Below are 20960 nucleotides of genomic sequence, written 5' to 3' on the forward strand. Positions count from 1 at the left end.
CCTAACTAAATGCAGGTTAGCTCTAAGCTAATGCAGGTGGTTCCTATAATCTATGTGTAGCTAGGCTGTATATCCTAAGAAAAACAGTAGGATCTATCGCATCTTAGACCTAGTCATCAATTGGCGATGTGGATCGCCAACTGACCGGACGGAGGCGTAAAACTCCTAGCTAGGACTCACTCCTAACTCTAACACAAACAAATAAAACACACAACAAACAAACAACGAACGAGGGAGCAACTCCAGACTCAAAACTCTCTAACTAGGACAACCACCTAACTCTAGAGGAAGATCCTTTCGAAAAAACAATATTTTGAAAGATTTTTGTAATTTTGAAGATTTAAAATGCTTATTTTTAAAGGTTTGGCTGGACTTGGGATGTGGATCCCAAGCTGCACTACGTACCCTGTTGAAAGGGATCAAGCCAACGTAGTTCGGAACAGATTTCCTAACTACTCCTAATGACGCAAGATTTTTGAGATTTTTGGTTTTTTAGATGTTTTTGTTGTTTTTAAGTATTTTTGACTCAAGGGGGACAAATCCTATCATCATAAGGGGAGGACAGACTCCTGACATCCCGCCAAGGTTGGACAGCATCCTATGCTTTGCGGGGAAAAAGAACAGAAACACAGCTCTGCAAGGGTTGGACAGCATCCTATACCTTGCAAGAGTGGATAAAAACATGATACGATGAGAGGTAGAATAGAATCCTAACCCCTATGATGATAGAATTTGATTCCTGAACAAGAGGATTGACTCTCTAGACTAAGGACGGATTCCTGTGCTAATGGACTAATCAAACTAAGATAAAGCTCAACAAGTAATAAGGAAAGACCTTGTGCATATTTGGCAAAAGTAAAAACAACCAGCCGGGCCGGACAGCTACCTAGCCCTAGGGTGCAACAAATGTGCAACCCAATACCCATAAGGATAAGGGGTATGTTGCCAAGCCGAGTAGGATGTTCTCCCAAAACCAAATGATGCACAAAGAGGAGGTTTAGTAAAAGAATGAGACTGGGTAAGTCTATTAGACACATAGGTAGGATAGAGAAAAATGTTAACAAGGAAAAAGAGACCTTATGCATATTTGGCAAAGGTAAAACACATAGCCGGGCCGGACAGCTACCTAGCCCTAGGGTGCAACAAATGTGCAACCCAATACCCATAAGAGTAAGGGGTATGCTGCCAAGCCGAGCAAGATGTTCTCCCAAAACCAAAAGACGCACAAAGATGAGGTTTAGAAAGAAAAATGAGATTGGGTGAGACTCCTAAACAAAAAGATAAGCTCCAAGAGAGGTGCTGACGAGACACGGCATGTCTCCTAAGGATGGACTCACTAACGAGACAAAGCTTGTCTCTAAAGGATACAACTTTCTCTGTCTGAGACATAGCCTGTCTCCCTGAGAGGGCTCTAGAGAACTCTTTCATTGCCCTTGCAATGAATGGATTTCTAATTTCTAGGGGATACACACCATAAAGACTTGGACAAGTCTTTAAATAAATGAGAGGAGTGCTATTTGGACTAAGCGAGTCCCCTAAGGATGGGCTTAGGCTAGCGCCTTCATCGCCCTTGCAACGAGAGGGAATTCTAATATCAAAGAATTTTAACAGAAATCTATAAGACTGTGTTAGTCTAAAAAATAGAAGAAAAGGCTACCAGATAATCGCAAATTTTATTCTAAGAATAAATCAAGTGCTAAGCAAAGAAGAATATACAATCTAATAGCAATCATAAAATGATAAATAACATTAATTAGTCCAGACCAGCCGCTGGATAGCCTAATAAAGTAAAAACAATATCAAAACACTTCAAAACCAACCACAAACCCCAATACGGGGACTCCAATGAAATCAGATGATGCCAAAGTAATCATCTGATATCAAATACACATGATAATATTTCTAATCCCGCCTTGAGATCAGACAGTACTCATGTCGATAATATCGAATAGAGTAGTCATCTGATCTCCTTCTTCCTATTAAACAATTTATTTAAATTCAAACTATTAAACAGCCATTAAAAATCATCATAATTTAATCACAATTACAAACAGTGATCGAGTCAAAGGGGATAGCAACCATTTTTGGGCATTCACTAAAACATGGTCATATTAAGATCAACCATAAAAAAATCAGGAAGGAAAAACAAATCTCTCACTAATCCATATTTAGAATTTTAGAGATTAGATAGAGTACCAAATTCTTAAATCCTCTTAGTTGAACTATATAGGGGGATAATGAATCAAACATTGGTATCAATCAACAACAATTATAAGCAATCACAAAATACCTCATTATTTCAACCAGCAATGTAAACCTCAAAATTAAACTTAATATGCAAATAGTCCTAAATTACAAATTGAAATACTAATCAAAAGAGTATTTTAAAAGGCAGTCAAAACATGAATAGTTTACAAACAAGTTGCCTTTCAGGTATGACAACTGAAATAACTAAAGTGATTGTCATTTCCTGGAGCAGCTAAAATGTGAACAACTGAACATGATCCATATGACCTGCAACTTTATTTTACTGTAATATTTCTCATAAAATAGTTTGTGCTTAAATCCACTTTGGGGTCGAAATTACCATCTTAACAAAACAATGCACATACAGACTTTTATTATTATTTAGGACCTGGAGGAATAAATGACTCCAAAACACAACTAAAATGTATAGAGCTGATTGATCCAACCTACTAATTAACTCAACAGACATGAGATCAAGTAAACAAGAGAAGAACATAATCCATAGGTTCTTAAACCACTCAAATGAAAGAAAGAATATTTCTAAATCAACTATTAGTCATAGCTGACCCCCCTGATTTCTTTAAAATGACATTGACAAAACATTAAAAAAGTTCAGTTTAGATAAATTGTAGAGCATAAGCTGAGCAAGAAAATTACTAAATAATAAAAAAAAATGATCAAGCTAATTAATTATAATAAACCTATACAACAATTCTAGTAAGCATGAGGGGCATCTTTCTATTCTTTCTTTTTGCTCTTTTCAGTCTCGAATATATTTTTCTCATTACTCAACTATCTATTTCTACAAAATTTTTCAAAAGTAACGATGAAGAGATAAGCAGAATAGGGATCGGATCTAGAAAAAAAATATTTTAATCAATGGATGCTATAAAAAAAAAAGGGTTTATATACATCAAAACCAAATGAAGACTACATATACCAAAGCAAAGTAAGGGCTTCCATTATCAAAGATGAAAGGGTTGCTAACATTAAAAATGATGAATGTGAGGGCTGTTAATTATAACAAAGGCATGGAAACCATTATCAAGAGTTTAAGGGCTGTTAATATCAAGGGTATGGGGTGATAACACAAAAGGGGTGAGAGTAAAAATAATACCATTATCAAAAGACGACAGTGCAAGTATCAACTGCTTAAGGAACAATATTATCTCAATCCTATTTATCCAATGGGACAAACTCACCTTGTCTTTTTACTTAAACAAAACAATTCTAGAAGCCAAGAAATTGAAATAAAAGAAGTAAGTTGAGCACGAGCAGTTCTATAAATGGAATTAGAAGAGTACCATTTAAATCTACAAAATTAATAGTAAAGAGCTAAACACCATTTTTGTAGAGTGATTTCATTTGGTTAATGAAAGGTTGTCTGACCATTTCAAGGATAGATTTTATAAGACCAAGTCATACCCTATAGGAATGCTAAGCCTAACATTATTTAATGATCAAAGCATTGCAGATCTTCACTATTAAATAATCCAAACAAAACCATTTCATTTAGTGATCCCAGCTGGTCATTCATTTAGAATCTCTTAACGCAAGTTCTGAAAACTAAAAAAAAATCAAAACTATCACATTTTACAAGTGAAACTATGGTAAAAAAAGAATCGCAACTATCATATTTATAATTCAAAGAAAATATTTTTTTTTTTAGCACACATAATCAGGTTGGGGTAACACTTCCTTATCAGGTTTTCATAGCCAGTATTATCCCACACAAGGAAAGAAAATTGACATAAAACCATAGCATGAGAATAGATTTCAATGGAAAGTAAAAGAACGAACAAGTTATGAAGGAACAGCTCAAACCACAACTCATTATAACTAAATAAGATTCTCTCAAAATAATTACATATAATATCTGTATAATTAACTTAAAAAAATTTCAATAAGAGAAAACTACAGACTTATAGACTTATACACAGATATTTGTATTTGAACTCAACAGATCAGATTGAATTAGAGCAAATTAATTATAAAAAGAATAAAATACATGTAAAAGTAGAACGAATTTTTTTTTATCTGCTGAAAAGCAACGACATATGATTTACAAATGCCTTGATCTTCGTTGAGGCTAAAAGCTTGGATCCGAAGTGAAATTTGTCTTCCTCCTTTATAAATCTGAGCTTCTGGATGAGCAGATCGGAGCTAAGCCAGAGAAAATGGAAATTTGATCGGAAAATGACCGGAACCTTACCGGATCTATCGGAGAAAATAATCGGAAAACACAGAAATCTATTTCGTTACAGATCTGAGGATTTAAAAGAAATCGAGGCTTTGATAGACAAATCTAAGGACTTTGAGGGACAGATCGGAGGAGATGAACTCGTCTGAGATGATTAGCCGGAGAAGAAGAAGATCTGCCGAAGAAGGAGAGAGCCGGATTCCGTCGAGTATTACAGAGAAGATGAAGAATTAGGTTTAGATTTAGGGTTTAAGAAGGTAGATCTAAGGTTATAGGATTTTTCTCTTTTCTCTCTCAGAATTTGGGGAAACAGAAACCCTAGCTTTTTAGAGAAGATCAAGGATCGGCCGGAGTTTGCCGGAGACAGATGATCGGAACTATGTGATTTCTTGATCGGAAAATAAGAGTTGCAGGTTAGGGTTTCAAATGAAGAAAGATCAGAATTCTGTTAATCAACAGACCTTTGGTTCAAAATTAATGTAGGAGATGAATTTGAAAAAGGAAATAACAAGAATAGCAAGAGAATTTGGCCGGCCGGAGCTCTCAATCCCGGTGGAAATCGATCGGAGAAGAGGAAGTGTTGATCGGAAAAATGAAGATTGACCAGATCTACAACTTAGATCCTTCAAATGAGGGTTAAAAGGTGGCTATGGCGTGAAGAACCGGAGAAGATGAAGATTTGCCGGCGGGAGTTGGCCGGAGGAATGGTCGGAGATAATGGCAGATTTATTTTCTCTCTCTTTCTTTCTCTCTCTCTCTCTCTCTCTCTCTCTCTCTCTCTCTCTCTTAAACGAATATTTTCTTTCTTTTTCTTTTTTTTTTCGAAAATGAAGTTAGGTTCGTATTTATAGAAAAAATGTGGTGATGATATTGGCACTATCACTTGATGGGCGCACGAATGTGCGACCCCATCTGGCTAAATCACCTCCGCCCATTTGATAACTGCACTAACTCCACTTGTCTTTTCTGAGAATTTTCATCGGATTTTTCTGAGATTTTGCAGGGGCTTTTCTGAAGTCTCGAGGCTTCTAAATATGTGTTCATGGGCATTTGAAGCATTAGGTTGACCTAGATTTTCATTAAAAAGCAAGGATTTTGGGATAAAAATCAAAACCTAGTGGGCCACCCCTTGATTGCACTACATATACTTTCTCAGCCCGTTTGCTGGGCAAACGCGCTTGGCTCTTCCTGAAATTTTGCGGGGGTTTAGTTGGGATCCTAAGCTAGCTTGGGGTGAAATTTGGGGTTCTATCTCATTTATCTGATGAGGCTTTGCTCAAACACGAAGGGATTAGGGCACGGTCAAAATGGGGTGTCTACAGGGACATTAGAGATAAATATTGTGCGCCCCCCTCGTTTAAGCTGAGAGCGGCAATAGAGGGAGATTGGGCATGCAACGAAAGTCCGGATCTCTGCATCTATGAAGAGTCGTTGAGAGCAGGACTCCGATTTTCCTTGCACCCATTCTTTGTCGCGGTGCTTCGATATTATGGACTGGCCCCTGCCCAGGTTGCTCCGAACTCATGGAGGTTACTGACTGGGTTTTTGTACCTTGTTCATGGCCGGCTAGAGAGGAGCGTGTCCATGCCTCTATTCTGTGCTTGTGCACATATGAAGAGGCACAAGGAGGGGGGCTGGATTTATATTAGCCAGCGCCCTGATTTGAAAATCATCACTGGTATCCCTTCGTCAATACACTCATGGAATAATAGGTTCTTCTATGTCAAGGATACGGAATCCAGTGACGCCTGGCCAGTTCCTTTAGTGTGGGATACTCTGAATACCACCGGGCTAAGTCGCAAGCCGCTTCTTGAGGGCGAAGATAGGAGGACGTTCGCCCTGATGCGGGAAGAAGTGGAGCGAACAAGACTCATTCACTGTTCGGATTTTTCTGGAGAAGAAGTTCTGGTCGGACTTGGTGTAAGTACCGCGACTCCGACACGTATGTAGCTAGACTCGTCTTAAAACTGTTGTTTTCCTTTTTCGCTTCTGACTACTTGTTCACTTGCAGAAATGAAGAAACAATCAACAGTTGAAAGGATAAGGCAAGGAGCCCTTCCAAGGGCGCAAGAGGGGCTCAACAAGCGATTCAAAAGAGCCAAAAGAGAAAGGCGACTGAGATGGCAAGTCCGGCTCCGACACAAGACACTGCGCCACCTCCGGCTTCGAAGGCGAAAACCACAGTGAAATTAGTCGGCCTTTTTGCCCAAGGAGGTGGTTCTTCTAAATCTGGTGGTGCGTCTACTGGAACTGGAGCTGGAGCCCGTCCTCCTTCAACGAGGGTGGGTGATAACGTTTTTTGGCCCAACTGGGCAGTCCAAAATAACGATACTGGCCTGGGCGAAAGCCGAGTAGCGGCTGAGATCCAGAGCAAATGTATCCTTTATAAGGATAAGCAGCAGGTTCTTCATGAGCCACCAGCCACAGGCGAAGAGGCAGTGTTCTCTTCACTTTATCAGGTAAGGGGCGGCGACGAGCTTTCTTACTTTCTGTCCGTCATTTGTTTTTCGTCACTGACATGTTTCTGTCTGCAGATTGGGGTGTATTATAATGATCTCAAGGAGAAGAGCAAGAAGTTCTCCAAAGCCATCACCAAATCTGAAGTGGTGAACGGGAAGTTGGCCAGTGAGGTCAAGGAGCTCCAAACGAGCATTGGACGGGTGGAGGCAGAGAAGAAGCTGCTTGCGGAGGATTTGGCCCTTGAGAAGTATAAACTTCACAAGGCTGCCGAAGCCATGGGTGCCCAGAGGGAGAGAGCCAAGGAGAGGCAGAATGTCGCGGTGAAGGAGGCTGCAGAGGAGAAGGAGGCCGAACTCTTCAGTCTGTCTAGTGAGGCCTATAAGCTTGGGTACTATGACTGTCTTGAGCAAGTCAAAGCATCCAACCCTGCCTTGGTGATGACGAATCTGACTCTCCCTGCAATGCCGACGATTGTCGACGAGGAGCCAGACGTCGCTGCTTATAATGCCGCTGATACTGCCGCCGATACTGCTTCTGTCCCGGAGGGCAGATCTCCGCAGGGCGGGGACCACGGCATCTCTTAGGCGTCTCCTTCACTCTTTTTGTAATGGTCCTGGGGACCCTAAAATTTACTTTTTTTTTTTTTTGACAGCCTTAAGGCCAACTCTGTAATGGTCCTCGAGACCCTACATTTTGATCAATGGAATTATACTTGCCCATATCTGTTCTCCTTGTCTTTGATAAGCTTTAGTTGAGACACTTGTCCGGCTCGCCCCCTAGTTTAGATAAACAGGGATCCTAGGCGATTGATACTCAAGTGATAGCGAACTTGGTTTCCAGATGAAAGTACCCATGTTTTTATGAACTGGGTTTCCAAAGAGTACCCAAGTTTTTATGAACTGGGTTTCCAGAGAGTACCCAAGTTTTTATGAACTGGGTTTCCAAAGAGTACCCAAGTTTTTATGAACTTGGTTTCCAAAGAGTACCCAAGTTTGTATGAACTGGGTTTCCAAAGAGTACCCAAGTTTTTATGAACTGGGTTTTCAGAGAGTACCCAAGTTTTGATGAACTGGGTTTCCAGAGAGTACCCAAGTTTTTATGAACTGGGTTTCCAAAGAGTACCCAAGTTTTTATGAACTGGGTTTCCAAAGAGTACCCAAGTTTGTATGAACTGGGTTTCCAAAGAGTACCCAAGTTTTTATGAACTGGGTTTCCAAAGAGTACCCAAGTTTGTATGAACTGGGTTTCCAAAGAGTACCCAAGTTTTTATGAACTGGGTTTCCAGAGAGTACCCAAGTTTTGATGAACTGGGTTTCCAGGTATAAGAGTGAATCTGAGTCTGCAAAAAGATTATATTATTCATATTAACATACATTTAATTTACAAAATCACCTTTCTCGCCGGATGATTTGACTACTGATAATATTTCCTGAGATTTTTGGAGTTCCATGCGTGGGGTAATAGATGCTCCTCCAGTGTCTCTAGCTTGTAACTTCCTGGGCGAATAACTTCTTTCACTCGATATGGCCCCTCCCAAGTCGGAGAGAGTTTCCCGACTTTCGTTGGTTGGGAGATGGCTGCCTTCCTTAGGACTAAATCTCCTGTCCGGAATTCTCTGGGACGTATCTTGGAGTCATGATAATTGGATACTCTCTGCTTGTAAGCGGCGACTCGGATTCGAGATTCTTCCCGGATCTCCTCTAGTAAGTCGAGATTGGCGCGGAGCCCATCAGTATTAAGCTGCTCATTGAAGCTGGTGACTCTGGGAGACGGAGTGCCTATATCGACTGGTATCACAGCCTCTGTTCCAAAGGAGATGTTGAATGGCGATTCACCCGTTGGCGTACGAGGAGTAGTGCGATACGTCCATAGAACATGATAAAGCTCGTCTGCCCAGCGACCAGCTTTTTCATCAAGTCTTTTCTTTATCCCCTGAAGCAGGATTCTATTAGTCACTTCCGTTTGCCCGTTGGTCTGGGGGTGAGCTACTCAAGATGACCCGTATTCCTACGGGTCAACAACCAGGTGACCCGTACCCAGTGCAGGTGGGTTGGGTCGACTCGCGGGTCACCCGCAATTTTTTCCAAAAATCATTTACTTTGATGAGTAAAGAACTTTTTTTTGGTGAGTAAAGATTTTGATAGATTGAGAAAGGATAAACTTGGAGAACTGAACTTGCAAAGTACCATTTAAAAAAAAGAACTTGATAGATTGAGGTAATGTCAATCTCAAGGTGAAGTTAATTTTTTTTTTTTACAGAAAAGGCAATCTCAAGATGAAGTTCTTATTCTTCTGAAAAGCTTCAAGGGGGCAGGGACTGGTGCTAATAAAATATCATGGCTGTAAGACAAATAAAAAATGACTGTAATAAGTAAATAAATGGTTTGGATCTAGTGGTGAGGAGGGGGCCCGCGGTAATGGTGTTGGCCGGCGGCAAGGAGGTTGGTCGGAGGTAGATATAATAGCCGGCGGCTCGGATGGTGGCTGGATCGAAGGTGCCTTCTTCAGTTTCTCTTCCTCACTTCTCTTCTGTTACAGAAATGAGAAACCCTAACTCCCTAAGTCTAAAAAGGCGTAAAAGAGAAAACCCTAACACCCTTTGTTTTGGCTTTTGATCATTTGATCTTGACCTTTGGTTTTTCATCTTTTTAAATAAATAAAAAATTAAACAAAACCTCCAGTTAACCAGCGGGTTAACCCGACCCGACCCATGTTTTGGCGGGTTGGGTGACCCACGGGCATGGTTTAAAATTTCGGTTTCGGTAACCGTTTCGGTCCCCTCCAAAAACCGAAATTTGGTAATTTGGTTCCAAATTCTGGACCGAAATTTTGTAACTCTTTTTTTTTTTAATAAATAATGTCATTAAACCGAAATTTCGGACCGAAATTACAGAAATTTAGGACCGAAATCCGAAATTTCAGTCCGAAATGGCGAAAAATTGAATTTCGGAAATTTTCGGTTTCGGTCCCCACCGGTATCCGAAATTTCGGATTTCGGTTGAAATTTAAAGCCATGCCCGCGGGTCGACTTTCACAGGTCATGAAAATTCCAACCCGCGCCCGCAAATTTGCGGGTGGGCCGGGTGGACCCGCGGGCACGGGTCAGTTTTGCCAGGTCTAGTTTTGAGTGTAGGTTTAACAAGAAAGTGGTATTTAAGTGAAATATGATCAATGGAAATTTAAGTGAAGAAAAATTATTTACAATTTTGGGTAAATTTTATTGCTTCTAGTAATTTCCAGTTATTGGTCTCCTCTCCATTGCCCACTTACAATTACAATGCCCAGATTATATTTTTAGAGTATATTTTGAGTTTGCCTTAATTTTTCTTATTTATTCATTCTGTTGCTATTGGTTGAAGGCTGCTATATTCTTTATTTTTTTGCACTCCCCCTTATGTCAGGCAACCACATGTCCTTGGGCCTATTCCAATCATACATCCCGTGCGTAAGATAAAGGACGACAAAAATTAATAGATTATTTTGTTTTTTCTTTGTAGAACCCTAAACAAGGCGTGGTCGATCTGGTTACTGAGAACAGTTACTCTTACTTCTCTGCAATTTCCTTTATTATTATTATAATTATTATTATTGTTTTGATGGGTAAGCTGGGGTTTGGTGGGGCCCTTACTTGTTTATTTGATAAAGAGAAAGATGATACAATTATGGGTACAATAAACCACCCCTAACTCGTAACATTAGAGAGAGGGAGATCGAAAATTCAAGATAGGCGAGCACTAAGCCTAGAGATAGAAATGCTTAATATTCATGAGTCACATAATCAGCTAATTTGATAGGAGTATGTTGGGCTGTTTGAGAGCGTCTTGGCCTAGTTTTCTTGGGAACTTCCTGCCATGGTTTATTTGATTCCTCTAGTTGTGGACTCTCTTCTTCATTGTTCTCTTGCAGTCATGCTCAATTGGGATAAGATTGACTAGATGATGCTACCCGATGAGAAAGAAGTAAAAATAGCAAATATGATGCCACGAATGGTAAATGGGCCGGACATGTATCATATCAACGGACCAGATTACGTACGCGTAGCACATGTGAGAATTTAGGTAAGACTTGGGATTAGTGATTTTAGGATTGGTTTCCTTTTATCCATTTGTTTTCAATTTCTAGCTAGTTCTTTGTTAGGTAAGACTTGGGATTATCTTATTTTATATTTGCCTGTGGACATGTTGAGATTATGATTATATTATCTTATGGTGGACTTTACTTTAATGTTGGATTTCATTTCCGCTTCATTGTTGTATTTCGGTTAACGGGCCGGGCTTTGGGCCTTTGAAATCCAGGCCATTACAGCTGCTATCTTCTCCATTTTCTTTTGGAGCTCTCCATACCCCAGGTAACAACATGCCCTTGGGCCTATCCCAATTGCACATCCCACGCACCTAAGATAAAGGACTACAAAAATTCATAGAAGAGATTTTTCTTGGTAGAACCCTAAACAAGGGTTGGTAAATCTAAGGGGTTATGATCATTTGATCTAAGTATTCAGTTATTTATTCTTACCTTTTAAACTTTTGATATTAAATATTAACTACACGGATAATTAGACGCCAATATGACTATAAGCAAGGACGAGTATAGTAACTAAACTCATGTTATTATTTGCTTAAAATGTTGGGAGTACATAAGTATAAATACCGACATGGACATAGGTAGTCCTCCAAAGAAGCGATCTAACTGATTCTAGCAATTTCCCCCGGGTCCCCCAAAAAAGAAAGAATGAACGGTAGGATAACTCTCACTGTCAATGGGTTTAACAGTATAGCATTTGGGGGCAGATTCTTGAACGGAAAGCCGAAAATGGTCGACATCTTGAGTATCACCATTTTCCTGTATATACTTCATTTGTCCCACATAACTTGCATGCTTAAATCCTTCATCTGCAAAATGGCCACTCCCCATCTGAGGCCATGGTTCAATGCCAGCGTTGGAAACTCCCCCACCCCATTGAACAATAGTAGCATGATCAGTGAACGTGGAAGAGAAGAGAGCATTTGGCCAGTAACCTACCTTCTTATTATCGTTTCCAAATAATAACCACCAATCTTTGGTCACGGGATCCTACGATTAAATAGAACATTAAACAAAAAAGTAATTAAAATAAAAGAATCAATATCTAAAGTTAGAAGGAATGATTCACAAGATATAACCTTTACTCTAAAATAGTGGAAAATCCCTTTAAGCTGTTCCCACGCGCGCGCGCACACACACGGATTTGCTAGCATCCATCACATAAGGCATTTCGAGGATGGGCTGTTGCATTGAAAATAGCCACCTCATGAATGAAGGAAAAATCTGCTGAAAAGTGAGCCTAAGTTGCTGCTCTCACATGCAACAGCCCATCCACGAAATGCCTTCTGTGATGGACGCTAGCAAATTCCATATATATATATATATATATATATGAGGAAAAGGAGTGTGCGGTTGACCGCACCTAAGCTTTGATGCGGTCGAGGGCTTAAACACATGGGTCCCACAAGTTTGGTGGTGATCAAAACCATTCATTTGCAAGGCCTCATCATATATAGGGTGTGTACCAAAAATCAGCTCCATTGGATTATCCTAACCCCTCCAAAAGTTGAGGGCAAAAATGGGCAGATTTGTGGCAAACGGTGTCTGTCCATTTTGCCCTCCATTTTTGGATGGGTTAGGATGATCCTATGGAGCTGATTTTTTGTACACACCCTATCTATGATGGGGCCATACAAATGAATGCTTTGGACCATCCTAACAATGTGGGCCCACATGAGTTTTGGGCCTTCGACCGCACCTAAGCTTGGTGCGGTCGAGAGCACAATCATTTTCCTCTATATATATATATATATATATATATATATATATATATATATATATATATATATATAGAGGAAAATGATTGTGAGCTTGAAGCTCATATAGCTTATATGAGCTTGAGGGTCCAAACACCACATTTTTTGTGGTGATCCAAACCATTCATTTGCAAGGCCCCATCATAGATAGGATGTGTACCAAAAATCAGATACATTGGATCATCCTAACCCTTTCAAAAGTGGAGGGCAAAAATGGGCAAATTTGTGGCAAACGGTGTCTGTCCATTTTACCCTCCACATTTGGATGGGTTAGGATGATCCTATGAAGCTGATTTTTTGTACGCATCCTATCTATGTAAGGGCCTTTCAAATGAATGCTTTGGATCATCCTAACAATGTGGGCCCACATGTGTTTGGGCCCTCAAGCTCATATAAGCTATATGAGCTTCAAGCTCACAATCATTTTCTTCATATATATATATATATATATATATAGGGGCGAGGTTTATGAGCTATGGCTTAGCCTGAGCAAGCCACTATAAACACACCATCTCCATCTCCAAGTTGTTTGACTCGTCCAACCCATTCATTCCATAGAACCTCGCATAGATAGGGTGTTCCTAACAAACCATCTCCATACAATCATCCTAACCACTCGATCGGTAGAAGCCCACTTTCTAGCCGTCCATTCTAAAACTCGATCCACAAATCAACAGATACCACGATCCTATGGAGATTATTTCATAGGGACACCTTACCTTTGTTGGGTCCGATAGAATGAACATGTTTGATGAGTCAAACAACATGGGAGATGGCGCATATAGAGGGATGCTCAGGTTGCGCGATACCACAGTGTCTTGTGAGATAAAAGTAACCAAGAGTAATAGTTATACTGACATGTCAAGTGGGTGGGCCCGTAGAGTCAATTCCTTCTTACAGCATAAAGGGGCAATTATATGATGTTGCATGTACTCATTTTTTCTAAAGGAAATATGAGAGGGAAAATGTACAAGTTTGGGAGTACATAAGTATAAATACCGACATGGACATAGGTAGTCCTCCAAAGAAGCGATCCAACTGATTCTAGCAATTTCCCCCTGGTCCCCCAAAAAAGAAAGAATGAACGGTAGGATAACTCTCACTATCAACGGGTTTAAGAGTATAGCATTTGGGGGCATCAACAGCATTGGAAAGCCGATAATGGTCGACATCTTGAGTATCACCATTTTCCAGTATATACTTCATTTGTCCCACATAACTTGCTTGCTTAAATCCTTCATCTGCAAAATGGCCACTCCCCATCTGAGGCCATGGTTCAATCCCAGCGTTGGTGACCCACCCCATTGAACAAAAGTAGCATGATCAGTGAACGTAGAAGCGAAGAGAGCATTTGGCCAGTAACCCACTTCTTATTATCGTTTCCAAATAATAACCACCAATCTTTGGTCACGGGATCCTACGATTAAATAGAACATTAAACAAAAAAGTAATTAAAATAAAAGAATCAATATCTAAAGTTAGAAGGAATGATTCACCAGATACAACTCCCTTCACTCTAAAATAGTGGAAAATCCCTTTAAGCTGTTCCCACACGCGCACACGGATATGCTAGCGTCCATTGCAGAAGGCATTTCGAGGATGGGCTGTTGCATTGAAAATAGCCACCTCGTGAATGAAGGAAAAATCTGCTGAAAAGTGAGCCTAAGTTGCTGCTCTCACATGCAACAGCCCATCCATGAAATGCCTTCTGCGATGGAAGTTAGCAAATCCCATATATGGGAGAGAGAGAGAGAGAGAGAGAGAGAGAGAGAGAGAGAGAGAGAGAGAGAGAGAGAGATCTTTTGGGAAGCCTAGAAGATAAATATGTTTGAAGAAGTAATACCTACTTGCACTTCTAGTTGTTGGGGGTTCCACGTGAAAGCAAAAATAGTCCCACATCGGAAAAGTCAATGGATGTGGATTTGCTTATAAGGGATGGGCACCCTCCCTCTAACAGCTAGCTTTTAGGGGCGAGTTCTACCCTGTCAAGAGTCCCTACAAGTGGTATCAAAGCTAGGGCGTGGTAACCCCGGTTTGCTTCAGAGGGCGGGAATGTCCCTCGGGGAAGATCTCAGTAACCCCGATAATGCCTGCGAGGACGGAATAATCCCTTGGGGTAGATCTCGTAGTTCTCACGTTGCACCCACGTGGATGGGAGAGATTATCCACGTTGCTTCCACGTGGAGGGGGAGATTGTTGGGGGTTCCACGTGAAAGCAAAAATAGTCCCACATCGGAGTTGGCTTGTCCAACATGCAACACATCTGTAACAGCCATATAAGAATAACTAGTTTGGTTGCCAATAACTGTTGGCTCCCATACATTGAGGTCTGCTCTTGTTCCTTAAAATTCTCCCTTGTATGACGTTTGGGTTGTAAACTGTGAGTAATAAATAAAATTTGTGAGTCACTAACCTTTTATTTATACACAGAGGCATTATATAACAAAATAATCTATATACTACACATGTTTGTTTTAAGATTAAACAAAACAATCATCTTAATGTTTCCACATTTATTAAAATATGATTATATTTTTCATTTAATAAAGAAAAAGGATATTATTGTCATTGAAAACTTCTTATTGAATTTCATTGAATTTTATTTGTGCAAAAGGGAGGAGTGTTATAGAACTACATGAAATAAGGGTCTGATGCAGCCCACACCCATGCGGCTGACAAATTTGAAGCTCACATGAACCATCCCAAGCAAGTGAGAAGATCAGCCCGCATTCAAGCCCAACATAAGGACCAAGCCCAAGTTGAATCCACCAAGCATAAAGGCCATCTCTAGCCCAAGATCATGAACATGCTAATTCAGGCCTGATCCAGTTGCATTCTCGTCATAATGATTCTGGTCGGTTTTGAAGCACGGATTTAGACCTTAGATGGATGAGTCATGGAAAATGTTAAACTAAGAAGTTGTAGATCTTTGAGTTATGTTTCCGACGAATATTTATGGTCTTCATTTGGCCATATGACCATTTTAGTAGAATGTTTCTGTAGGCCTTTGACTAATTAATGTGTTTTGAATTCCTAAGCTATTAATGATGAACGTAAGTCCCTAAAATAGTTAGTGGGCTATCTTGAACGTCTTTTCTATTGTATTTTCTCTATAAAAGTCCAGCAAACATCTGTAATGATGTTTTTAGCTGAATATTGATGAAAATTTGCCAGGAGCATTTTCCGTTGAACCTTGTAGAGTTTATCCTTGAAACCTAGAAGAGTTTCACTCCTTCCTTGAAGATTATGAGCTTTCCCCTATTATTTGTATCCTTGAAGAGTTGTAACCATCAATCTAGAAGAATTGATGTTACCTATCTTCCTTGGCAACCTAGAAGAGTATCCATTGAAGTAGTTATCTTTACCCTGAATGTAATCTTTGCTGGACATCCCACTTCCAGCATACTTTCGAGTAATTTGTAGTTCTTTTCTGAGAAAATTTTCTTCACCAAAGTTATTGATCTTTGAGTCCTTGAAATTTTGGCTTTGGAAAATGGTCATTCCAACCCATATTGAAGGAGATAAGCTCATTTTACTGAAGTTGAGCAAATCTGTTTCCCTATATCCGAATTATTGAGCGATTGAGTGTGTGTCTATCACTCTCTCAATCCTTAGTCCAAGAAGCCTAGGGGAGGCTTGCATCCGTGTCTTTCTAGCAGCTAAATTTTCTAGAAATAGGTTCATGTTCCTCACAACAAAAATAATAGAAACTTATTATGTAGTAAGAAGAATCGGAAAGTTGACTTATAAATCATCCATATTGACTGAACTTTAAAAAAAAATTGAGGTCACTTATTTTCCTGGGTAATACATACAAATTTTTAATAAGATTTTATAGAAAATGTATACAAATTTTAAAATATCCAAGCTTTGATAGAAACATGCACTCGAGTTTATATTGAGTATTGAGCGAGTAGGCCACACATACTTACCTCAGTTCCAAATCATGTTTCCAATTATTTGAATAATGATTGAACTCTCATAAAAACAAATTATCCTATTCATAAAAAAAGTTTATAATAAAATTATCTGAGACGAAATGTGACGTACACGATTATTGGGTTGATCATTTGAAAGAGTCTCAACATTTGAAGAATATCATTTCCCAAAATTTGTGGCAGATTTAGCCCTAGTTAGGTCTTCCTTTTCAATCCTTCTGATAGGAACTGTTCCTAGAGGGCACCCTCCGTCCTTGAGCTCTATCCCTAAAGATATGGCTATTGAAGAATGTTCTTTGACCTCAATCTCTTTTGGAAGAGAACTTGGACTCATCTGCATCACAATGTAAAATTTTCATCCCTATATTTACATTGTAATGAAAGAATATGTTCTATTTGGAAATGAACACCTAGTCTCACATATAACATATCACTTGAAACTGTAAAAACAAAAACTACAAAAAAATATAAGAAACGACCTTGATCTTATGATTCCTTAATAACGGATGATCAAAAGCAAGTTGTTTGTTGATATCAACACAATCAAAGATCTGCCCATATTCAGCCTGAAAAAAATACAAATATCCATCAATTTCTATATCATCATACCAATACAATGTCTCTCTCTCTCTCTCTCTCTCTCTCTCTCTCTCTCTCTCTCTCTCTCTTTATATATATATATATATATATATATATATATATATATATATATATATATATATATCAATCACACGTACATCAGGGTTTTGGTTTAGCGAGCTGAGGGATTTGGTGAATTTAGAGAAGAATTTTAGAGAGAGTGAGGGGCGTCTCAGGAAAAAATAGAAGATGGGACGTTTGTCCTCTATTTCTAGGGTTCAGAGATCCATATCTAGGGCTTTGGTTGAGAGAGAGAGTAGATGTTATACTTCGATGGTCGAGAGAGAGAGAGAGAGAGAGAGAGAGAGAGAGAGAGAGAGAGATGTTACGCACTCCCACGTGGCACCCCTCTCTATGTATGGCGGAATTCTAAAAGTCTTTCGTATAGCTGGAATTCGAAAAGCCACTTCCTAAAAATCCGCAGGTCTTATATTAATAAATACCCCAAAAATAGGACTTCCTCCTGAAATGAGTGGGAAGGAAAGGCTATCCAAACCATCCTGAAATCTCTCTCTCTCTCTCTCTCTCTCTCTCTCTCTCTCTCTCTCTCTCCAACAAAAACGCAACAAGTATGTATCCTTCCTCATGCCAGGTAATTTCTGGTCTTCTTTCTTTTTTCTGTATGAATTGATAATGAGACCACATTATTTTGGCCCTTGATTGTTTTCTCATCTATTCATTCTAAACCTTTGATCAAGCATGATCTTTAAGCTATTGATTCTTGCTTGCCTTAATCTTGCAAATAAGATATCCCTCTGTCATTAGTCTGGAACCATTGATTCACCTTTGTGATAGCCCATCAGATCAACTATCTCGATCACTAAGCACATATGCCATGCCTCCACTGGATCATAGTCCTTTTCATGGAGACGGGATTAGAGATCAGGTCTGTACAAACTTTTTATTTTACTTTCAAATTCTAGCTACTTTAAATGTCATAACTCTTTTCTTCTTCGGTTTCTTTTTTGCATTTGGGATTTCAGTTTTAGCAAATAAATGGAAGAGGAATTTAATATTGTTCAAACATGTATGAAGCATGGTTTTAAATTTCGACCGAAATCCAAAATTTCGGATTTTGGTGGAGATCGACACCGAAACGGTCATTTATTTCGACCGAAATTTCCGTTTTTCCGAAATTTGACCCAAAAAATCTTTTTTTTAATATTTTGGCCGAAATTTAATATTGAATAAAATATTAGTTTCGGGTTTTGTACCAGATTTCGACCGAAATTTCAAAATTTCAAGGTCCGAAACCGGTACCGAAACCGAAATTTTAAACCTTGGTATGAAGTTTATACTATGATGTAGATTCTCTTTCTCTTTGTGGTTGTCATTGTTGGTTTCTATAAATGCAAGTCTAAGGGTCTCTTCTTCTGTTTCTTTTGATTGTTGTGGTTCGAGTTCTTTTCAAAGGGTGAATCAGGCCCGGGGTTTCAAACTCACTTAACAAGTATATAAGACATATCCTGCAACACAATGACAACCAACTTTGTAAGTAATTTTTGGCGCGTATTATTTTATTCTTTCATTCTTTCCTTTTTCCTTTTTTTGTTTTTTACTTCACAAGTGACATTAACAAATTTGATTGCTTCTGTGTAAAAAAGAGTGAATCATTTTTTTTTAGCCGCTGTCTGCAACTAGTGGAAATGTGAATTCGAATGCTTTTTTTGTGCTTAAAAGAAGAGTGGGTATGGTTTCGTAAATAACGGCAAAGTCAAGGGCATTGTGGCTTTGATTAGTGTTAGAGGAAAGGGGGAAAAAAACACGTGTTTGCAGATATATCTATCTTAAATGCTTATCATGTGATTAGAGTGGGAGCAACGGCAATAGGCCAAATTTGTGATGGCCAGCAATATCCGTACGATGATTGTTTTCCTTAGGCCAAATTTGGGGTTGGGGTTGTGCTTGTAGCTTTAATGGTTGATGATTTGTTCCTCAACCTTGAGGTCGCAGGTTCAATCCCAATTTACTTTACCACAAAAAAAGGATTAACTTTTTTTACTAGGGTCAGGCCTCTCTAGTGTACTAATGACTACTCTTTTACACTGAAGGGGGCCATAGCAAGTGTAAAAAAGGGGGATAAATATATCGTTTCCTTTAACCAATGTAGTCGTAATCCAGGGTATAATATTACCATGTTTGCCGACAGGATATCTTTTTTAGAGATTGCGCGAGTTTAATCATTCCCAAGTTTCAAAAAAAAAAAAGGCATGAAACATGACTAACTATTGATAGATGTGATAAGTCTTTTTCTCCGTTTTACTACCACACGCCATGCTTCTTGATTGTAAGCAAACCAGGACTTCCCATAAAGCAAAATTTCATCTTTGGAGAAATATCTCGTGTTACATGAGATGGAGGAGGGTATAAATAATCTCTCCATTATTCTCACAATCATAGCTTTGAATAAGATGGCTCTTCCTATACTTTCACTCTCCATCCCATGCTCCTTCTCACGGTTGCCACCTTCTCTTCTACATTCAACTATACCTCGAAGAACTGTAAATATGGCTAAGCACATCACATGCACTCTAACCACCCAAACGTTTGAGGAGACGATTAATCGTCGATCAGCAAATTACCCACAAAGCTTTGGGGATTATGACTTCATTCAGTCACTAAAGAGTGATTACACGGTTATTATTGCACTCCATGGTGTTTTCTAACAATGATGCAATGGATTTGTAGTATAACTTCATTCAGTCACTAAAGAGTGATTACACAGTAATTATTGCAATTCATAGTATTTTCTATCGTTGATGCGAAGGATTTACATTGATTTTTCCGTTCATTATGCCATATTATAGTACCAGATCTAAATTTATTGTAATCAAACATATGTCAATTTTCAATCACATGTTTTGTGGGGCATGTTAGAATATATTAGATCTGGTAAGATCTAGCCATTCGATCATCTAATGTTAGATTAATTACCTAGGATAGATTATGATACTTGTCTTGATAAGAATAATCTTCATTTATCTATTTTCATACTTACCTTACTATCTTTTTATGTTTGTACTTTAATTGCTCAAAACCATTCTTGCTTAGCGAGTAAATCCAATTTTCTCTCTAATCTTCATAGGTTCATATCTACGAGAGACAAATCGAGAAGATAAAGGAAGATGTGAGGCGTTTGCTCAAAAGAGTGGACCAACCCTTAGCTCAATTGAAGCTGATTGATACCCTTCAACGCCTTGGTGTGGGATATCACTTCAAGAATGAGTTTAAGGAAGCTTTAGGTAACATATCCACCGATGAAAACAACATGAGGATGGAGGGCGATCTCTACGCAACAGCTCTCCGATTTAGGCTCCTTAGACAACATGGGTTTGAAGTCTCACCAGGTAAATTTACTCTCATGCCATAACAATTTTTTTAAACTCGTTGTAATCCCTGCAGTTTGTATTTTTTGTGAGAAACAGACGTTTTCAATGGCTTCATGGACGGGAAAGGCAACTTAATGGCATCACTTTGTGAGGATATAGAGGGTATGTTGAGCTTGTACGAAGCTTCATACCTAGGTTTCGAAGGGGAGATAGTCTTGGACGACGCCAAACCATTAATGTTTAGGTATCTCAAGGATTTCAAAGAGAAGAACATAGATCAAGACTTGAAAAGACATGTCGAGCATGC

The 20960-nt window shown here is 39.1% G+C and overlaps 1 protein-coding gene and 1 long non-coding RNA gene across 2 annotated transcripts in view; one reads left to right on the forward strand and one right to left on the reverse strand.

Moving 5' to 3' along the window:
• Positions 1–20960, reverse strand: part of LOC143890783 (uncharacterized) — a 71264-nt gene that overhangs the window by 16301 nt on the left and 34003 nt on the right. The gene's annotated exons all lie outside the window — the stretch shown is intronic.
• Positions 19679–20960, forward strand: part of LOC143890541 (alpha-terpineol synthase, chloroplastic-like) — a 7582-nt gene continuing 6300 nt past the window's right edge. Inside the window, exons 1-3 of the mRNA XM_077395275.1 lie at positions 19679–19960; positions 20410–20671; positions 20750–20960. The exon at positions 20750–20960 is cut by the window's right edge and continues 165 nt beyond it. Of these exons, the coding sequence (XP_077251390.1) occupies positions 19679–19960; positions 20410–20671; positions 20750–20960 (755 nt within the window). The remainder of the gene's footprint in view (positions 19961–20409; positions 20672–20749) is intronic.

The sequence above is a fragment of the Tasmannia lanceolata genome, unplaced genomic scaffold (assembly GCF_043159265.1).
Source record: "Tasmannia lanceolata isolate RefF3 unplaced genomic scaffold, GAP_Taslan_0.1 ptg000013l, whole genome shotgun sequence".
In the NCBI taxonomy this organism is placed as follows: domain Eukaryota; kingdom Viridiplantae; phylum Streptophyta; class Magnoliopsida; order Canellales; family Winteraceae; genus Tasmannia; species Tasmannia lanceolata.